The sequence below is a fragment of the Ambystoma mexicanum genome, chromosome 6q, assembly GCF_040938575.1.
Source record: "Ambystoma mexicanum isolate Mex_15411 chromosome 6q, UKY_AmexF1_1, whole genome shotgun sequence".
In the NCBI taxonomy this organism is placed as follows: Eukaryota; Metazoa; Chordata; class Amphibia; order Caudata; family Ambystomatidae; genus Ambystoma; species Ambystoma mexicanum.
Window position 1 is genome coordinate 1671580601 of NC_090937.1, and position 16222 is coordinate 1671596822.

Sequence of the window (16222 nt, forward strand, 5' to 3'; positions counted from 1 at the left end):
TCCCCTCATGGAGTCCTATGGGGATCTATGAATGGGGATTACCACTGGCACTCGGAATCCAGTGGTAGTGCCGCAGGACAGAGTGCCGGAAACGGTAACAGCCTTTGACAGTATCCTGGCGGGTTTACCACCACGATACCGGCAAGGTTAGAAATAGGCCCTTAGGTTCTAATAAACTGTTCACCTATCACCAATCAAAGATGCTTCCAGCTGTGTTGCGAGTCTGGGAAAGAGTCACAGTCAGAACACAATACTTGCATATTGTAGCTATGTAGCCTTCATTTGTATAGAGCTGCACATTGCCAAAGGTCCAGCTTGTGACGCAACCTATCTTTTTACATTCAGTAGACTGCTCACCTGGGGGCCTTTTCGCTGATGTCAGAACCCCTTCAGACTGAAAACAGAAGCAGATTATTTCTCCATTACTTACAAGCTTTCCTCAACAGTCTCCGATGCCTGCTTTCCAAGGGGGAGTCAGAACACAAGCTGGAGATCCAGACCTTCAGATGTACACATGCATCTCAAGGTTCCTCCTCTCTACATCATGCAGTTGCTCTGCCATCACCTCTGCTTCCTTCAACTGCTCCTTTTGCTTCTACAGGAAGTATATTCCATATTTTGCATCGGTTGATACAGTTAACTTCCTATTTTGCGCTATCGGTTCTGATCCTCTTGATGAAAGGATTCCAGAAGGACATGATCCATGTGTCTAGGTGACCTTTGCACATTAGGATATAAATCACTAGTATATAGACTCAGTTCTGGATATTGGCCGAGTTAAACAACAGCACTGCAGCACCAAAGCAGTCCAGTCGGTACATTCCTTCCCCCTGCCAGGTGCATCTACAGGGACCAGTTCCAACCTGTCCCTCGGGCATACATGTATGTGGGGTCTATACACAAAACCACAGCATAAAGAAAGAGCCACCATGTAACAGCTTAGAAAGAAGAATCGCCACACACCGGACTACCATCGACATCTTGGTGCCAACTCTTGTGATTTAGCAGGGCATCGATGAGCAGCAATATCTCAAGTCACTAGTCAAACCAGTCGTGAGCACCAACCACATGATTGCAGTCTAAATATATAGAGTACATCACAAAGAATGCACACTTTATTTACACTATTGGAAACAGAATAGGCAATGACTATGTCATTCTCTTAAGAAACAGAATCATGAGAAAAGTACAGCAGTACACCTTTGCAACCATTGGTGGTCGTACTGTCTGCTGTCCACCAACAACAAAATTGATTAACACTTGTGGGGGACACCATGGTTGCTAAATCCTGCCATGTGACCATTTCACACATTGGGTCCCCTTGGTTGTCCTTTTAGAGCGCCCCTCACAACTCTGTAGTGAATACTTGAAACAGGCTATCTGCATAGGCAGTCAACAAAGGAGAATCCCCCACTGCGTCAGGTACCTTTTGTAAAAATTCTGTGCAGCCATGAGCTCCTGCAATTTGTTACAATAGCAATGTATCTCCAACCCTCAACAGCACACACCCATGTGTGACCTTCCTGGGCTGCTTAGTCGAGCCTTGCCAGCCACCCAAGTCCTAGAACGGCAACATGCACACATACATCTTCTAAGCGAAAATCCCTAGAATTTGCAACCACATAGCCTACGATCATCAAGGGCGTTCCAACTGTGGAAAAAGTGTATTGAGGCCACACAAGTGGGGAGCGAGCGCTATATAAATAACCAAATACAATGCTTATATTTGCTGTAAGGGTGCAGGAAGCGATGAAAGATAGGTGGCATGTTTGGGGCTACACGTTTATTAGCCTAATGTAAAGCAAGTGAAAACCTAGCTTTCCCCAACTCGAAAAGAGGTTTCTGTCTAATGGGTCCGTCAGAATGTCCATAAATTAGACTCCCCCATCATGTCCCTTACACTTCTAACTAAATTCTTAACAGCTCAAAGTTCCATTCCCAGGAGAATTATACTATTAGATTCTAAAACAGTCAGTCATAGATCAAACAAAGGTTTTCTTCCAGCCAAAAACCACTGAACGACTCCTGACTCCCTTCCCCTGGCTGGAAGCACCAAAATAGTAGTTCACAAAACCAGACAGGGGAATGACTCTGTTCCCCTGGCTGAAAGGCCAATGTACAGTTCACCATTGTAACTAGGGGGAATACTCCCTTACCCTAGCTTCTTAACAATTGTACCTGGTTGCTGAGTACCTGGTGAATGACTCCCTTTTCCTAATAGGATTTGCCACAACCACCAAATCCGTGGGAAAGACCCCCTGGCACTGCAACCTGGTCCACCCATCTGCCCAGCACTGTCAATAGGAAGCAGACTTCTCACAGTGAAGACCATTTAGTGTGGGGTGCACAACCCTTGCTTCCCTTTTCACCCGTGCCCCTTGGTTCACTCTCCTGCCAAGGACTGCCACGAGGAAGATAACTTGTAATGTAACTTCCCATGTCTTTCCGGCCCATCTCGGGTGGTCAGTGAGATTTATTTGACCACCCCAATGAGGAAGATTTCCTTTTAATTCCGTTGTTAGGGTCCCAGACCCTTCTTTGTCTTCTTCTCGGCCGAGTAACCCTTGTGGCATGCTGCGGAGACCCTCCTGCACTCCCTGTGTCCCTACCGGTTTGCTCGTACCTCCTGTTACCTTCAGAGACCTTTATTTATGGCGGCAGCACTTCCTTGGACTGGAGCTGGTCTTCTGCCTGCTTCCTCTGGTCGTCTGCTTTGGGCTTTGATGGCTGTCTGCTCTGTGTGGTTTGGTTCCCTAAAGTATCGGTACTAGGGTGGGACTGCGTTGCCTCCCTTCTCACAGTGTTCATACCGCTGCCTCGCCTGTATGTTGCAGGACCCGTTGACTTCGGATCCCGAAGAGCCGCCTTCTGCTTCCCACCAGCGTCCACTGCCCTCCAGTCTTCGCAGCACAAATGCTCCCACGTCTTACAGCTTCCATGTCTGCTGCTACCCCAGACCAGCTTGACAACAATGGAAGTCCGTTTTTGATATTTATACAATGTTGCCAGCCTGGTCTAGGCCCACTGTATGAGTCATTCCTCTTTTTCACAGGATTCATGATCATAACTCTACTGGGCCACCCCGCCCCAGTACCTGGTTTACTTGAGTTCCCATAGCTCTTCTTCATCTTAGTGCTTTCAAGGACACTCAGGTCTTCTACCTTGCAACAATACATTGATCTGCGGTCTAGAAATATGTTAATAGAAAAGGGGACAGTGTGGGTATGACTTTCTTCTAAGGGCTGTACCCTAGATGTTTGTATTTGTCCCCAGAGGGGGAGAGAGGAGTCCCTCCCCACGAGTTCCTCCCCACTGTGCACCAACCCCAGGGGACCTATCGGGTAGCGGCCTCACAGAAAAGGGTTCCCCTTCGAGAAGTGACATCTATGGACCCGTCACAGTGCTAATGGAAATGCACTGTGAAGGCTGTATTAAGTGCCTTAGCTTTGCTCAGTCCTTAACTCTGACAACATGTTGTTACCAGCGAAAGTGAGCGTCCCCCAAAAATGCAGTGATAACTCCCCAATGAGAGTCAATAAAGGACACACCCCAGGAGGGAATGCGACCAGGACCAAGTGTGGGTGAGAATAAAAGTAAAGTTATCTAAGGTCAAAATAGGGCAAGAGAGGACTCTGCAAACTGCGAGAGCGCTCTGCCCAAACATCAGAAAATGCAATTATATTACAAAATCACATCATCTATGACGTGTGCTATATGGGATACATTGAATTGCGGTCAGCGGAGGAAGGGGACAGGACCGCATCCATGCTGTAGGGGTGGTGCTCCCGGATTGGCTTGCATAGAGCTGGTTACTTTGTAGAGCACGTGGGTCAGCTGGGCTCATCTGGCTGGGGTGCAGGGTCAGGCGATGTCCGAATCGTGAAGATATATACTAACATTTGCCCTTGTGGTCACACATACCTTGAACATTATTTATAACTTCTGGCATATATGAATTATATCACTGGACATTTGACCTGGACGATAAAAGTGAGACTACATGGGTCCAGGTGCCTAATCTATTCACAATATTACGTTGACACATTCATCAAACATTCCCTTAGATCTCATGAGAGAATGGTTTATTGTTCGTTATCGTGAAGGGAATATATTGCCACACATGGGATTAGTGTTCTGGGGTGAGCTGGGGTGGTACACCGGTGAGGGGCAGGCAACTGTTACATAAAAAAGGCTTCAGGGTGAGGGGCCTGTTGCCCATACTTCTTTTAACAGTCTGTGGGTGTGAGGTGGGTTTGTGGAGACATTGTGTGTCAGGGGGCATGTGGGTGGATACTTGGTGCGGGCTCGGCAGAAGGGTGAGAGGTTACATTTGTTGCATCAACGCATCAGTAAGACAAGGGCCTTTGGCTATCGACTCAGCATGAGGGGGAGAATGGTGCTGCTACATGTCTCCTCAGTAGACTCTTTAATCCTCCGATGGATTTATTATTCTACGGCTACCCTTCGCCCCCAGCATCGTAGTTAGCACTATTGCTGCATGTAACCTCTGAGGCTCATCTAATTCTCAGACAAGATTATTATTCCATGGCTAAACCTTTTGCCCAAAAATCGGTGACAGCGCTAATATTACACATAACCTCTGCCGGCCCATCTGACATTTGAATCGTGTTCCCTTATTCCATGTGCACACTTCTTCCCCATCACAGGTGGCAGATCTGCTTCGACGTGGGTAGCTTTTTCTAAATCTTAGAAGATTTTATTCCATGGATACCACTCATCCACAGCATAGGCGACAGTGCTACTGCGACATGTAGTCTCATCTAATCTTTGGATCGTGTTCCTGTATTCCATGTGCACACGTCTTCGTCATTATCACAGGTGGCAGATCTGCTTCGACGTGTAGCCTTGGTAGGTTCTTCTAAATCTTAGATGATTTTCTTTTGTTCCATGACTACCACTCGTCTCCAGCACAGGTGACAGCACTGCCACATGAGGCTCATCTAATCTTTGGATCGTGTTCCCTTATTCCATATGCACACATCTTCCCTATTGCAGGTGGCCAATCTGCTTCGACGTGTAGCCTTGGTAGATTCTTCTTAAATCTTAGATGATTTTATTCCATGGCTACCACTCGTCCACAGCATAGGTGACAGCGCTACTGCGACATGTAACTTCTATAGGCTCATCTAATCTTTGGATTGTGTTCACTTATTCCATGTGCACACTTCTTACCCATCACAGGTGGCACATCTGCTTCGACGTGTAACCTTGCTAGTCTCTTTTAATCATCAGAGACTATCATTTATGAGATGGGCAGACTAACAGATAGTCCCCATTCCTTACAATGTTCCAGAAAACATACTTTTGGAAAGAATTGTGCACACCCTAAGCAAACTGTGCTCCCACCGCGGAGACAGACTCGATGTGGGAGAATTAAGTTAGTAATATTTGGCCTAGGGTTCTACTGGTAGTGTTTCATGCCTCCATCCGGGCAATCATAGTGTAACCTTGCGCTCCAGGATATACATACAATTTAAATAAACACTAAGATAATTTCAGATTTTAATACTTTCAAACAATGTCAATTATTCCTTGAGCTTTATAGAGCTCCTACACAAGTAACAATTTACATGCACAGGTTTTCTACTTTAATGATAAGCTCCAACTACTTCACAATACGTGCATTTTCTATTGCATTCTGTAACAGAATAGCTTCTGAGCAGCAACTCATTTGGAGTGGTGGATAATCTGTGCTTCCTAGGACGTTGCTGGATGTCGGCACTCACCAGGGATACATTTTCTGGGGAGTACTTCCTTTTAGGGTTCAAGCTACGTTGAGATGTCATCTCCCCAGCAGATGAGCTGGAGAATGCATAGCTCCCTTCCCTGGGGATTGCAAGCTGATAACAGAAGGTCGTGGATCTGGCCCAGCGGTTCAGATGCCTCGGAGCAAAACTAACATCCTTGACTTGCTGGCAGCACAGGACCTATTTGGTAGATGCTTGTCTAGTACATTAGAATCTCCTTACAATAAATGTAGAAGGGCAGGGAAAGAGAGGAACAGTGAATACCAGGGATCATTCTGATGTGTTCCAGCAAGGGTGCAGAGAACACGCCAGCTAATGCCCCAGCCCACTGAAGGGCTGGTGCTATGGAGCAGCTGAAACTGAAAAATATCACCAAAGCCAGCAACTGACAGGATAGCACCCTCTGAAGGCACAAATGATGGATACTCAGTCTTCAGTGGAAAACACGGGAAGAAAAAGAGGAGACTGATCTCTAACCTTTCTGGGCTTGGAACAGAACTAGCAGGAAGGGCAGTGGATAAGTGCATAGCTAGGATCTCTCAGAAAGTGGACTGTCTTCACTGTGTGAAACATGCATGTTACATGTGTAAAGCTGCTGAGATACACTCTACCTTGCATAATCATGAAACAAGCACCACTGAATGAGGTCATAACACGGCAAGCAAGATTGTATATTTTAGGTGGTCTAAATAAATGGCAAATTATTATTTATTTCTTATTACACGCCACATGCCCAAGGCCTCGGGGCGCACATGATTTTATACAGAAGATGCAAAGACCACACGTCTGAAGCCAAACAGTCCACAGTGGATGGAGGGGGATAGTTCACATGTAAAGTGCAGAACTAGGACAGGAGAAGCAGCCTGCACGCTGCAACTATGAATCTGCAACGTTGATAAAGGGAGTACCATGAAAATGGTGTAACAGCACCAGTTACCAGAGCACTTAGAAGCGGGAAATATCTATCCTGAAGCACTATATAAGGACACAAATTATTATTATTGGTAAAATCCAGCTTTGCTAGAATATAAAAGAGCATGACTCTGATCAGCCAAGTGCCTCAGAGGGTGAGAGACTGGGTATTGGTTCAGAAAGGAGTATCAGAGGGGCAAGTTAGGAGGATTAGAAAGAACGACTTGCACTCACTGGAGTGAAGATGCAAAGGAGTTGTGAATAGTGAGTCAGCATGTAATGCCAAGCAAAAACTTCCTAAAATGAATAGGATTGTGGAAGAACAGCTACGTGAAACTGAGAACTAAAGAAGTAAATCTATAGAAGCAGATACAGCAGAGGGGGCCCTAACATTAATGCATCACACACTGAAACACGTGAAGTCATTAGAAGCAATGAACAGGAGGGTGAACTATATTTCATGTTAACAGGCAACTATTGTGGGTAATGAGTTCATATGCCCCTCACACATCTGCAGCAATGAAGGAAATACATCTGTCAGGGTAGGAAGTTTAGACTGGGCGGTGAAAAGGGACACCAAAGGCATAACACGGCTCCACTTGGCAGGATTTGGCTGAGACCCCAGTTATGCTACAGGCAAATTATTCCTTAGTATAACAATGAGTGCACAAAAACAGCTACAAGGCCTCCCATTTAAGAATAATTATTTTACAAATGTGCAATAATATACTGAGACGATAACACAACTGTTAAGTAAGTTTGAGAGGGTTCAATGGGATTCAGAAATAACAGCCAGTAAATAGAGGTTCTGGACAAAGAAAAAAAAGGTGGGTATGGGACTCGCAGAGAAACAATGCATTACACAGTCATGAGAATATGCTACAACAGATCCTCTTGGGCTCACACAGTAAATCTTGTGCAGACCATAAATGCCCAGATGCTGCTACAGTAGCTGCAATAACATTCTGAGTCAGTCAAGCTAATGTTTAAGGCTTCCAAGGATTCAAAGGACATCTGCTGCTCAGCGGATTCTTGTGTCATCACCAGACACTAACTGTGCTTCTCTGAGAAGAACATCCTTGCTGTGTCTAGGGTACATATCATCATGCATGTTTGGGGAGAATCAGAAGTCATCGCAAGGGGTAAGGAACTGGTGCTCGCCAGAAGTAAATATCCCCTTGTCTGTCCACCACTTCAGAACACTTGCCAACCAATTCGAAAGTGTTTATTACATTCTCTTAACTGCTGGAAACCTTTTTGATACTGATAAATTGCCCTTATTTATTAATGTTACTGCTTTCTGTCCAGTAACTAAACTCTTTTGATGCTTTCTATGAGTTGCAACATCCTCTGGATCTCCCTCCATCAACCTGCATCAGTGTTTTCTTCTTTATACCGTGTCTAAACTATTTAGAATGCAATCAAATGTACTGCCATTATTCAGCTATAATATCTACTTTCTCCATCTGAATTTTCCTAAATACGGAGTTGCTCAACCTTGGACAGTTGAGAAAATATTCTTAAACCTCAGCTTGGACTGGAATTGAGGTGGACTTCCTATTCCTATTGTTTTAAATGGTTCGATCGTCTACAGATGTAGTCTAAGTTATCCACACACAAAGACTGGTCCATATGTTTTAGGAGAAAGGATGTTAATGACCATTAGAGGTTGTTTTTTTGCCTTTACCGCAACATTTTTGTTAAGTAGGTTCAAAAGGTCTTCAATGGGAATCGAGACGCGCTTATTCAGGTTAACTTGAACATTGATCACTGTCCTCGTAATAATGGGCTCCTCTGTTCACTTTGTTTTACAGTCTTAGGCATTCTTAAGTGTGACACAATTCTGCTTCAATGGGATAATCAGCGCAAACTTCATGGAAGATCCAAGCTACCTCTCTGCTGGTTAACAGTCAAGGCTGCTAACTGCAAGCTGTCCCAAATAAATAATGTTTAAAGGACGTCTTACCAGTGTGTCTCTACTTCAGTGCACAACGCAGCTGAGAGTGAAATGTTTCCTACATCTGTACAGCTACTCGCTTGTACACAGGCATTTATGTTTGAGTAGAGCGTTCATGTCAATACATTTCTTCCCACACTCGTTACAGGTCTGTGGTTTCTCTCCTGTATGAATGCGCTTATGTTTGGCCAGCGTTGAAGATGCGCTGAAGCTCTTCCCACATTCACCACATGTATAGGGTTTGTCTCCTGTGTGTGTTCGCATATGTTTTTGGACTGTACTCGCCCGATTGAAGCTCTTCTCACACATAGGGCATGGATATGGTCTCTCCCCAGTATGTATTGGTATGTGCCTCATAAGTACCGATGATTGTGCAAAACACCGTCCACAATAACTGCACTCATGTGGTTTATCTCCATTATGTAGACGTTTGTGTGTCATTAGAGCACATGCATCAATGAAACTTTTCCTGCACACGTTACAGGTCTTTGGCTTCTCCCCTGTATGAATTCGCCTATGTCTTACCAGTGCTGATGACACAGTGAAACTTTTTCCACATTCAGTACATGCATAGGGCCTCTCACCAGTGTGTGTTCTCATATGTTTTACTAATGTATTTGATCGATTGAAGCTCTTCACACACAGTTTGCATGAAAATGGATTCTCTCCTGTGTGTATTCGCTTGTGTCTCATCAGTATTGATGACTGAGTGAAACCCTTTCCGCATTCAGTACATGTGTACGGTTTCTCTCCTGTGTGCAAACGCTGGTGCAGGATGAGTGCTTGTGATAGGCGGAAGGATTTTCCACATTCATTACAAGAAAATGGTTTCTCACCAGTGTGCACACGCTGGTGTGAAAGCAGGGTTGCTGAATGACGGAAATTCTTCCCACATACATCGCATGCATGCAGTGCTTTCCTTAAATGCGACTGTTGATGTTTCCTAAATGCAGTTGACTGAATGAAACCCTTTCCGCATTCCTCACATGTATATGGTTTCTTTCCTGTGTGTAGAAATTGGTGTTTAACCAATGTGGTTGACCGCCCAAAACTTTTCCCACACTCTGCACATTTATGTGGCTTCTCACCTGTATGTTTTCGTTGATGTACACTTAAACTTTGAAGCCGTCTAAAACCTTTCCCACATTCATTGCACGTGTATGGCTTTTCTCCTTTGTGTATTCGTTTGTGGGCAACAAAAGCCTTGGATTGACTAAAACTCTCGCCACACTTAATGCATGTATATGTTTTCTCACTTTTATGTATTCGGCTGTGCATAATAAGGGTATGTGATTTGTTGAAACTCTTTCCACATTCACCACATATGTAGGATTTATCTTGCGTGTGCCGCAGTTGGTGTTTGATTAAAGTGGAGGACTGACTGAAACACTTGCCACACTCACCACATATGTGTGGTGGCTTTTCCATGTGGACTAGTTGATGCGTTCGAAGGTACGTAGAACGTGCAAATCTCTTCCCACATTCAGTGCATGCAAATGGTTTTTCTCCAGTGTGCATTAGTTGATGTTTCCATAAGTCCGATGACTGGACGAAGCCCTTCCCACATTCTGTACATTTAAACGGCCTGTCTCCTCCATGTGTGAACTGGTGCCTGAAGAGGCTGGATGTGTGACAGAAACTCTCTCCACATTCGTTGCATTTGTAGGGCCTTTCTCCAGTGTGCGTTTGCTGATGCCTGATGAGATCGGACGACACCCTGCAACTTTTACCACATTGATTACATACATACGGTTTATCGTCGCTGTGTGTTTGTTGGTGCCTTAGAAGATGTGCGGAGCGCTGGAAAGATTTGTCACATTCATTACATGCAAATGGCTTTGCTTTCTTATGTGCCTCTTGGTGCTCGAGGAGGGATGATGCCGAATCTAAAGATTCCCCACACTGATTACACGTGTACATCTTTACTCTGGTGGTTGATCGCTGATCCGCTCCTTTCTAGGTACACAAGTCGCAGACAAGTTCACTAGGCAAATACTTGCCGTCTACCTTCGAATTCATTTGCTTTAGACAGCTCTGATAAGCCACTGAAATTCTTCAATGCATTTTCAAAATTTAGCTAAGGTTCAGGTCTCTAAGTACTAGTGCAATTGCTGCTGTGAAACACTTCGCTATATTGTTCTGAATTAGGTTTGTATGACAGTCAGCTGAAACCTGGCTCACATTCAGATGCATGGTATTGTAATAAAACGTCTGAATTTTCACCTCTGCATCACAGGCAAGCACGCCTCAAACGCTTTTCACAGCTCTGGCCCACGTGGGATAACACAACAGGCTGCTTTTCCTCTTGTTTACTCCTCTGGGACCCTTTGTCTTATTGTTGTGTCTATTGTCAGTGATGTATTAAATGAGCTACATTTATCTCCTCTGTTACTTCAGCAAAGAACATGGAGTGCCTTCAGCTTTTATCCACTCTAACACAGGTCAACAGTTGCTTTTAAAAAGGAAACTGAATTTAGGCCGATCGTGCAGTCTTCAAAAACAGTCTGAATCTTCTTAATGTGTATGGCTGCCAGCGCTGTTAGAAAGACAAAATAAAGAACTATTAGTGTGTGAACATTTTTGAGATTACATTCATTTGAATACTAATCAATCCTGCCCACTCGCATATTTTCCCCAGAAATGTTCATGATAGAAACATTTCTTCTTCACATTTCCCACAGAAAGGACCAAATCTAGATATCCTTCCACTTCCTGAATCCCACACAAAGGATTTTTGGGAGGGTAGAGTACTCGGGTGCAAAATGTCAAGTTGCAAGCCACTAGACAGCCATACAAGGGCACTAACCACCTTAATTCTATGCATACATACATAACACAATCTTACTCCCCAAGAGTCAAACATAACTATGGGCTAAGCAAAATAATTAGTCACAATCCACTAAAATAAAAGACAATCAAAATAGGTCAATGGAAGTTCCAGTAACCCTCTTCTTTTGATTCCTATTTTTTTTTTTACTTTGTGGTAATGTATTTCAATTAGAATTACTGAATAATCTGTTCCAAAAATCAGATAATCTATTCTCTCAAGAGTGAAACTTTTGTCGGGCCACTCTTTTTACATCTTGGAGATGTACATCCAGCCACTTTACTTGTGAACAGAAACTGACAATGGTTTCTAATGTTTTCAGATTTGAAAGAGCTCTTTGTTCTTTTTAAGAATCTTAATTTCCATTGGTTACCCCATGCCAACATCACCATTGGCTACGATTTGTGTAGCTGTAGATTACCAAGCAATTCTCCCACTCTATGCTCTCAGATGTCAAACTCTAAATTCTATCCCTCCGGGACTTTCTTTGTGCCGTTCTCTTTCTCACCTTATTACTCATTAGGTCCACTTGACTAGTCGCTTTAAGGACTTCACATAGCCGGAAGGGACTTCTCCTTCAGTTCAAAATACTCCCATATTTTAATTGGCTAAGACTACTCAATTTCCCGCTACGTTATGAAGCGAAGCACCTTGGATCAATTGAGTTTTGCTGAGTGTGCAATAGAAATGGAATCTATCCTGGCCTTCATAATCTAGCCGGGTGCCTAGGGTAGTATGTGCCAAGTCGTGATCTGACCGCAAATTGGACCCAACGTCTGAATGTCTTGGAGTCTATCCTTTTAAGCCCCATCGTCTGCTACTTTGCATTTATTATGGTCTAGGTCCATATAAGTGTCCCTCCTACAAAAAAAGGATTTCTCAGGAACGCTTGCCAGCATTGTGCTAACCGCCTCCCACAAGGCTTAAAGGTCCACATTAAAACAGCATATTGACCACAGGGGGATTTTATAATCCTGATAGAAGCCCCCAAGAAAAGGGAAGGTGTCTTCCTCATCACCTTGGACCACCCCATCTCACATTCTCTTAAGCCACAGAAGACTTTTCCAGCAATGGCATCCTTAAGGTGTGGTTCCCATTCCCTTATAAAGTGGGTTTCCAACACACCCTATAGATAGGCACCCTTTATTAAAATTGTCTTAATAATTAACACTGTGGGTTATACACCGACCAATACACATTTGTTTTGAAAAGTACCGTACAGAAAACATAGCTACTTTAAAGAGTTGTCCATCACACTGCCCTATCTGAGCTCAAAGGACACACTGTTGCACAGAGCCTGCCTCTACACACCCTGTAATAATGCCTCCCTCAGAGAAGCCCCCCAACCGGTTATCAGCACTTCCTGAGAGAATGAGGCCCATGGTCGAATTTCAAACATAGCACTACTCTGGAGCCCTTACTACGCACCAGTTATTTAATCTTCTGCAGTCAAGGAACATTCCAATCGACCTCATCTTGACCCTTCTTGTCCAGGCTCTGAATCCAGTTTATCAACAATATCTTTCCAAGACACAAACACCATGACTTACACCATCGGTACGGCAGCCCCTAGTTGTTTTTCACTTCATTTAAATGGATTATTCTTTCTTTTATTAAAGTATGCTTAACATTCCGATAAGTCACAAATGGGGTAACCCATTACGACTTTTCCACGCCTTATATTCAACCTACCATATCGTTGCTTAATTGGTTCCACCCTCTGTGACCGTTTGCTGTTAATTGACATTGGGTCCTCCTTTTCCGAGAATGACCAGGCACCTATCAATTCCTACCCCAAGTTTGGAAAACCAAACCAAAAAACTCCCAGAAGTTATGCAACGGGCAAATCGGCAGCCGGATCGACCATAATTCTCAGTCAGCTCAGACAGGCCTGCCCCTACGAAGTTGGAATTTTCTGGAACCACTCATTCTCATGGTCTCATTGCACTACCATCTCAGTCCTTTCTCCACTAGTTCCTCTGCTGACTTGCCTTTAGCTAGTGCACCAATTACTTCCTTCTCTCTCTGACGTTATGGCTCACTAAAACTTTTTGCAAACCTGTTGTAGTTACCCGCTTCACTGGGAAACTGAAGAAAAACAGCCGGCATCTTTATTCACAATTATCAATGTTGGCTTCAGTCGAAGTTCCATTCCCTGCATTTCCAATTTGGATACACGGATGTCCATTTGGCTACCAATGAGTATGGTTGCTTAGGTTCATGGCCTCAAACTCTCGTATCTACTCTTCAGTCTTGCCTAAATGTCATTCTCAGCAGCCATCATGTCCTCTTTCATAATTCTAAACCCCCTCAAGAAGGTGCCTTATAACCCTGTTAGTGGCGACTTGGTATCCGAATATTAGAGATATGTTACACAGCCCTCTATAATGGTAAGACACACATCAAAAAAGAAAGTCCAACCACTTTATAAATAATGTAAGGTAATCTGGTCTTCATTAAAAGGAGGGGGGGAGAACTGTTGTGGGTAGGTACAGTTAGGGCCAGGAGTGTACAAACAAGAGGACACCAAACGGGTATACAGAAGAGAACACAGTATTACACAGTTGAAATTTAAATAAATAATTCTGATGTAGAACAGAAACACAGGGTTATGACAGTTGGTCTAAAAATAAGGGCCCTGGAGAAGGATGAACGCATAGAGGATATGTTGGCAATGCAAGCCTCTGCTAATATGTGGAAGCGTGAGTCCTGTGCCGTAAAGGTGCAAATCCAGTGCTGTCGAGGTGGTCACATGCATCAATTATGTAACTCAGGGGGGTGTCAGGCAGGCCCTCCTGGGGCGAGGAACTCATTGACCACAGTGCTATGTAGCCTGTGCACAGGTGGAGAAGAAAGGTTCACTGGGATGAGGGGGATAGGGATATGGGGTAGAGGAGCAGGGGGGGAGAGGGGAGAGAGAATAGTGCAGCACTATGAATGATCAATTGATTATTTATTATGCACTTATACACAAGTGTTTCAAATGCAACCATGCATGGGGCGAGGGGGGGAGGAGAGCAAGACAAACAATCTTACTGGGCATGGTCCATTCAGATTATGCAGGTGAACAGAAAAGGAAGTGCGTGGGAGGGGGGGAATAGGGACAAGCGCGCCCAGTCACGTCAGAAGTGCAGGGAGATACCACTCATGGGTTATAACCGAAGTGCAGTAGTGCTGCAAGTGCAGCAGACTGGCGAGAAAGACTTGGGACCTGTGGGGTTCTGAGGTAGACCAGGCAGCCAGTTAGCAAATCTGAGCAGAGAGCAGAAGAGGAGGTTAGCAAGGGAGGGGGAGAGACAAGGAGGGGGCGAAGAGGAAAGTCTTGAGGAGTTTCCCGAATTTAAGGAAATCCGGCTGTTGAGATCCAGGCAACTGCAGAGCATAACGGCCCCCCACTCGTTCCCCCTTCCGCCCCAAGTCTCTGCTTGGGGAAGCGGCTCACCCGCAGAGAGATGGAGAAAAACGAGTGGAGGGCTCGGGAAGGCAAGTATTTAGGGAGGGAGCATTGCAGCTAGAGTGGGCCCAGGCCCCAGACAGCTTTGTGGACAATACAAAGGGTCTTGAACTTAATCCTTGCAGCCACAGGGAGCCAGTGAAGGGATTTCAGCGCCAGAGAAATGCATTCCCTGGGCTTGAGGCCAAGGATAAGTCTTGGGGCTCTGTTCTGGATGAGTTGAAGAGGAAGGAGGGCAGAAAAGGGAAAGTTGAGAAAAAGGCTGTTGCAGTAATCCAGCCTAGAGGAGACCAGGGCTCTGGAGACTTTGATTATTGTTCTAATAATGAGTTTCTGTGGAGAGGCCCAGAAGCTGAGAAAAGGTAGAATACCTCTGAGAAGGTGCAGTTGGTAGTGGGACTTTTTAGAGATGTCCGTGATGCGAGACGCAAAGGATAGAGAGTCGAAGATGACCCCCAGGTTTTTTGCCTCATTGGTAGGTGGAGGCACAGGGCCGAGGGAGGCCTGCCAGAGAGAAGGAGGGAAGGCGGGAGCAAGGGTCTCAATGAGGACAATCTCTGTCTTACTGGCACTGAGGCTGAGGTCGTGCAGCACATCACGACTGAATTGCGGACAGTCAGGTATGAGTGAGGAAGAGGCCGAGGGTGGCCTGAAGGAAAACTGCGTTTCTTCTGCGTAACACTGAAAGTTGGAGGTGAAGGTGGCTATCAATGGGCCAGGGGGGCCATGCAGCCATTGAAAACCCAGGGGAATAGATTACTATGTGAACTATACAACAGCCATTTCTAGTATAGGCCACCGGTAAGTAGGCCACACTTCTATCCAAAGCTGCTCCCATGTCGGGGGTGGACAGGAATTTCTCTAGCGCTCAGCCCCAGGCGATGTGCTGGAGCAATGTTCCAAGCCGACGACCAGCGAGCTAGGCACCTGGGTGCTCGCTGGTAATTTGTAAGAAGTAGAAATGTAATGCAGTTAAATAACATTTTATTACAGTGGGAAATGTGGTTTCAAATCGCTCCTTGGCGGAGGATCACGGGATGCGAGCTGTGGGGGCCGATGGAATGAGTGACGGGGAATCAATCACCAGGAGAGTTTCATCGTGTTCTTGTTGATGTTCGCGGGGCACCTCACTGTCCGGATGCCGTGTAAAGTTCCAGTGGTCAGCACAATCACGTAATGCTTTGAAACGCAATTGTGGGAAAGTTTACAACATCACAATGGGTGGTGTTGGACACATGGGCCAGGATGGCACGAGCCAATTACAATCATTCAATGCATTCAATGTATGCTTGGATTTAGGGGAC

At 45.0% G+C, this 16222-nt stretch overlaps 1 protein-coding gene across 2 annotated transcripts in view; it reads right to left on the minus strand.

Annotated features, from left to right (window-relative positions):
- Positions 1 to 1095: 1095 nt before the first annotated feature.
- The window catches only part of LOC138517030 (zinc finger protein 850-like), a 79215-nt gene continuing 64088 nt past the window's right edge, over positions 1096 to 16222 (minus strand). For both annotated transcript variants that reach the window (XM_069632540.1, XM_069632541.1), the window contains exon 2: positions 1096 to 11173. In XM_069632540.1, coding sequence (XP_069488641.1) covers positions 8710 to 10557 — 1848 coding nt within the window. In that variant the 5' untranslated portion in view covers positions 10558 to 11173 and the 3' untranslated portion in view covers positions 1096 to 8709. The remainder of the gene's footprint in view (positions 11174 to 16222) is intronic.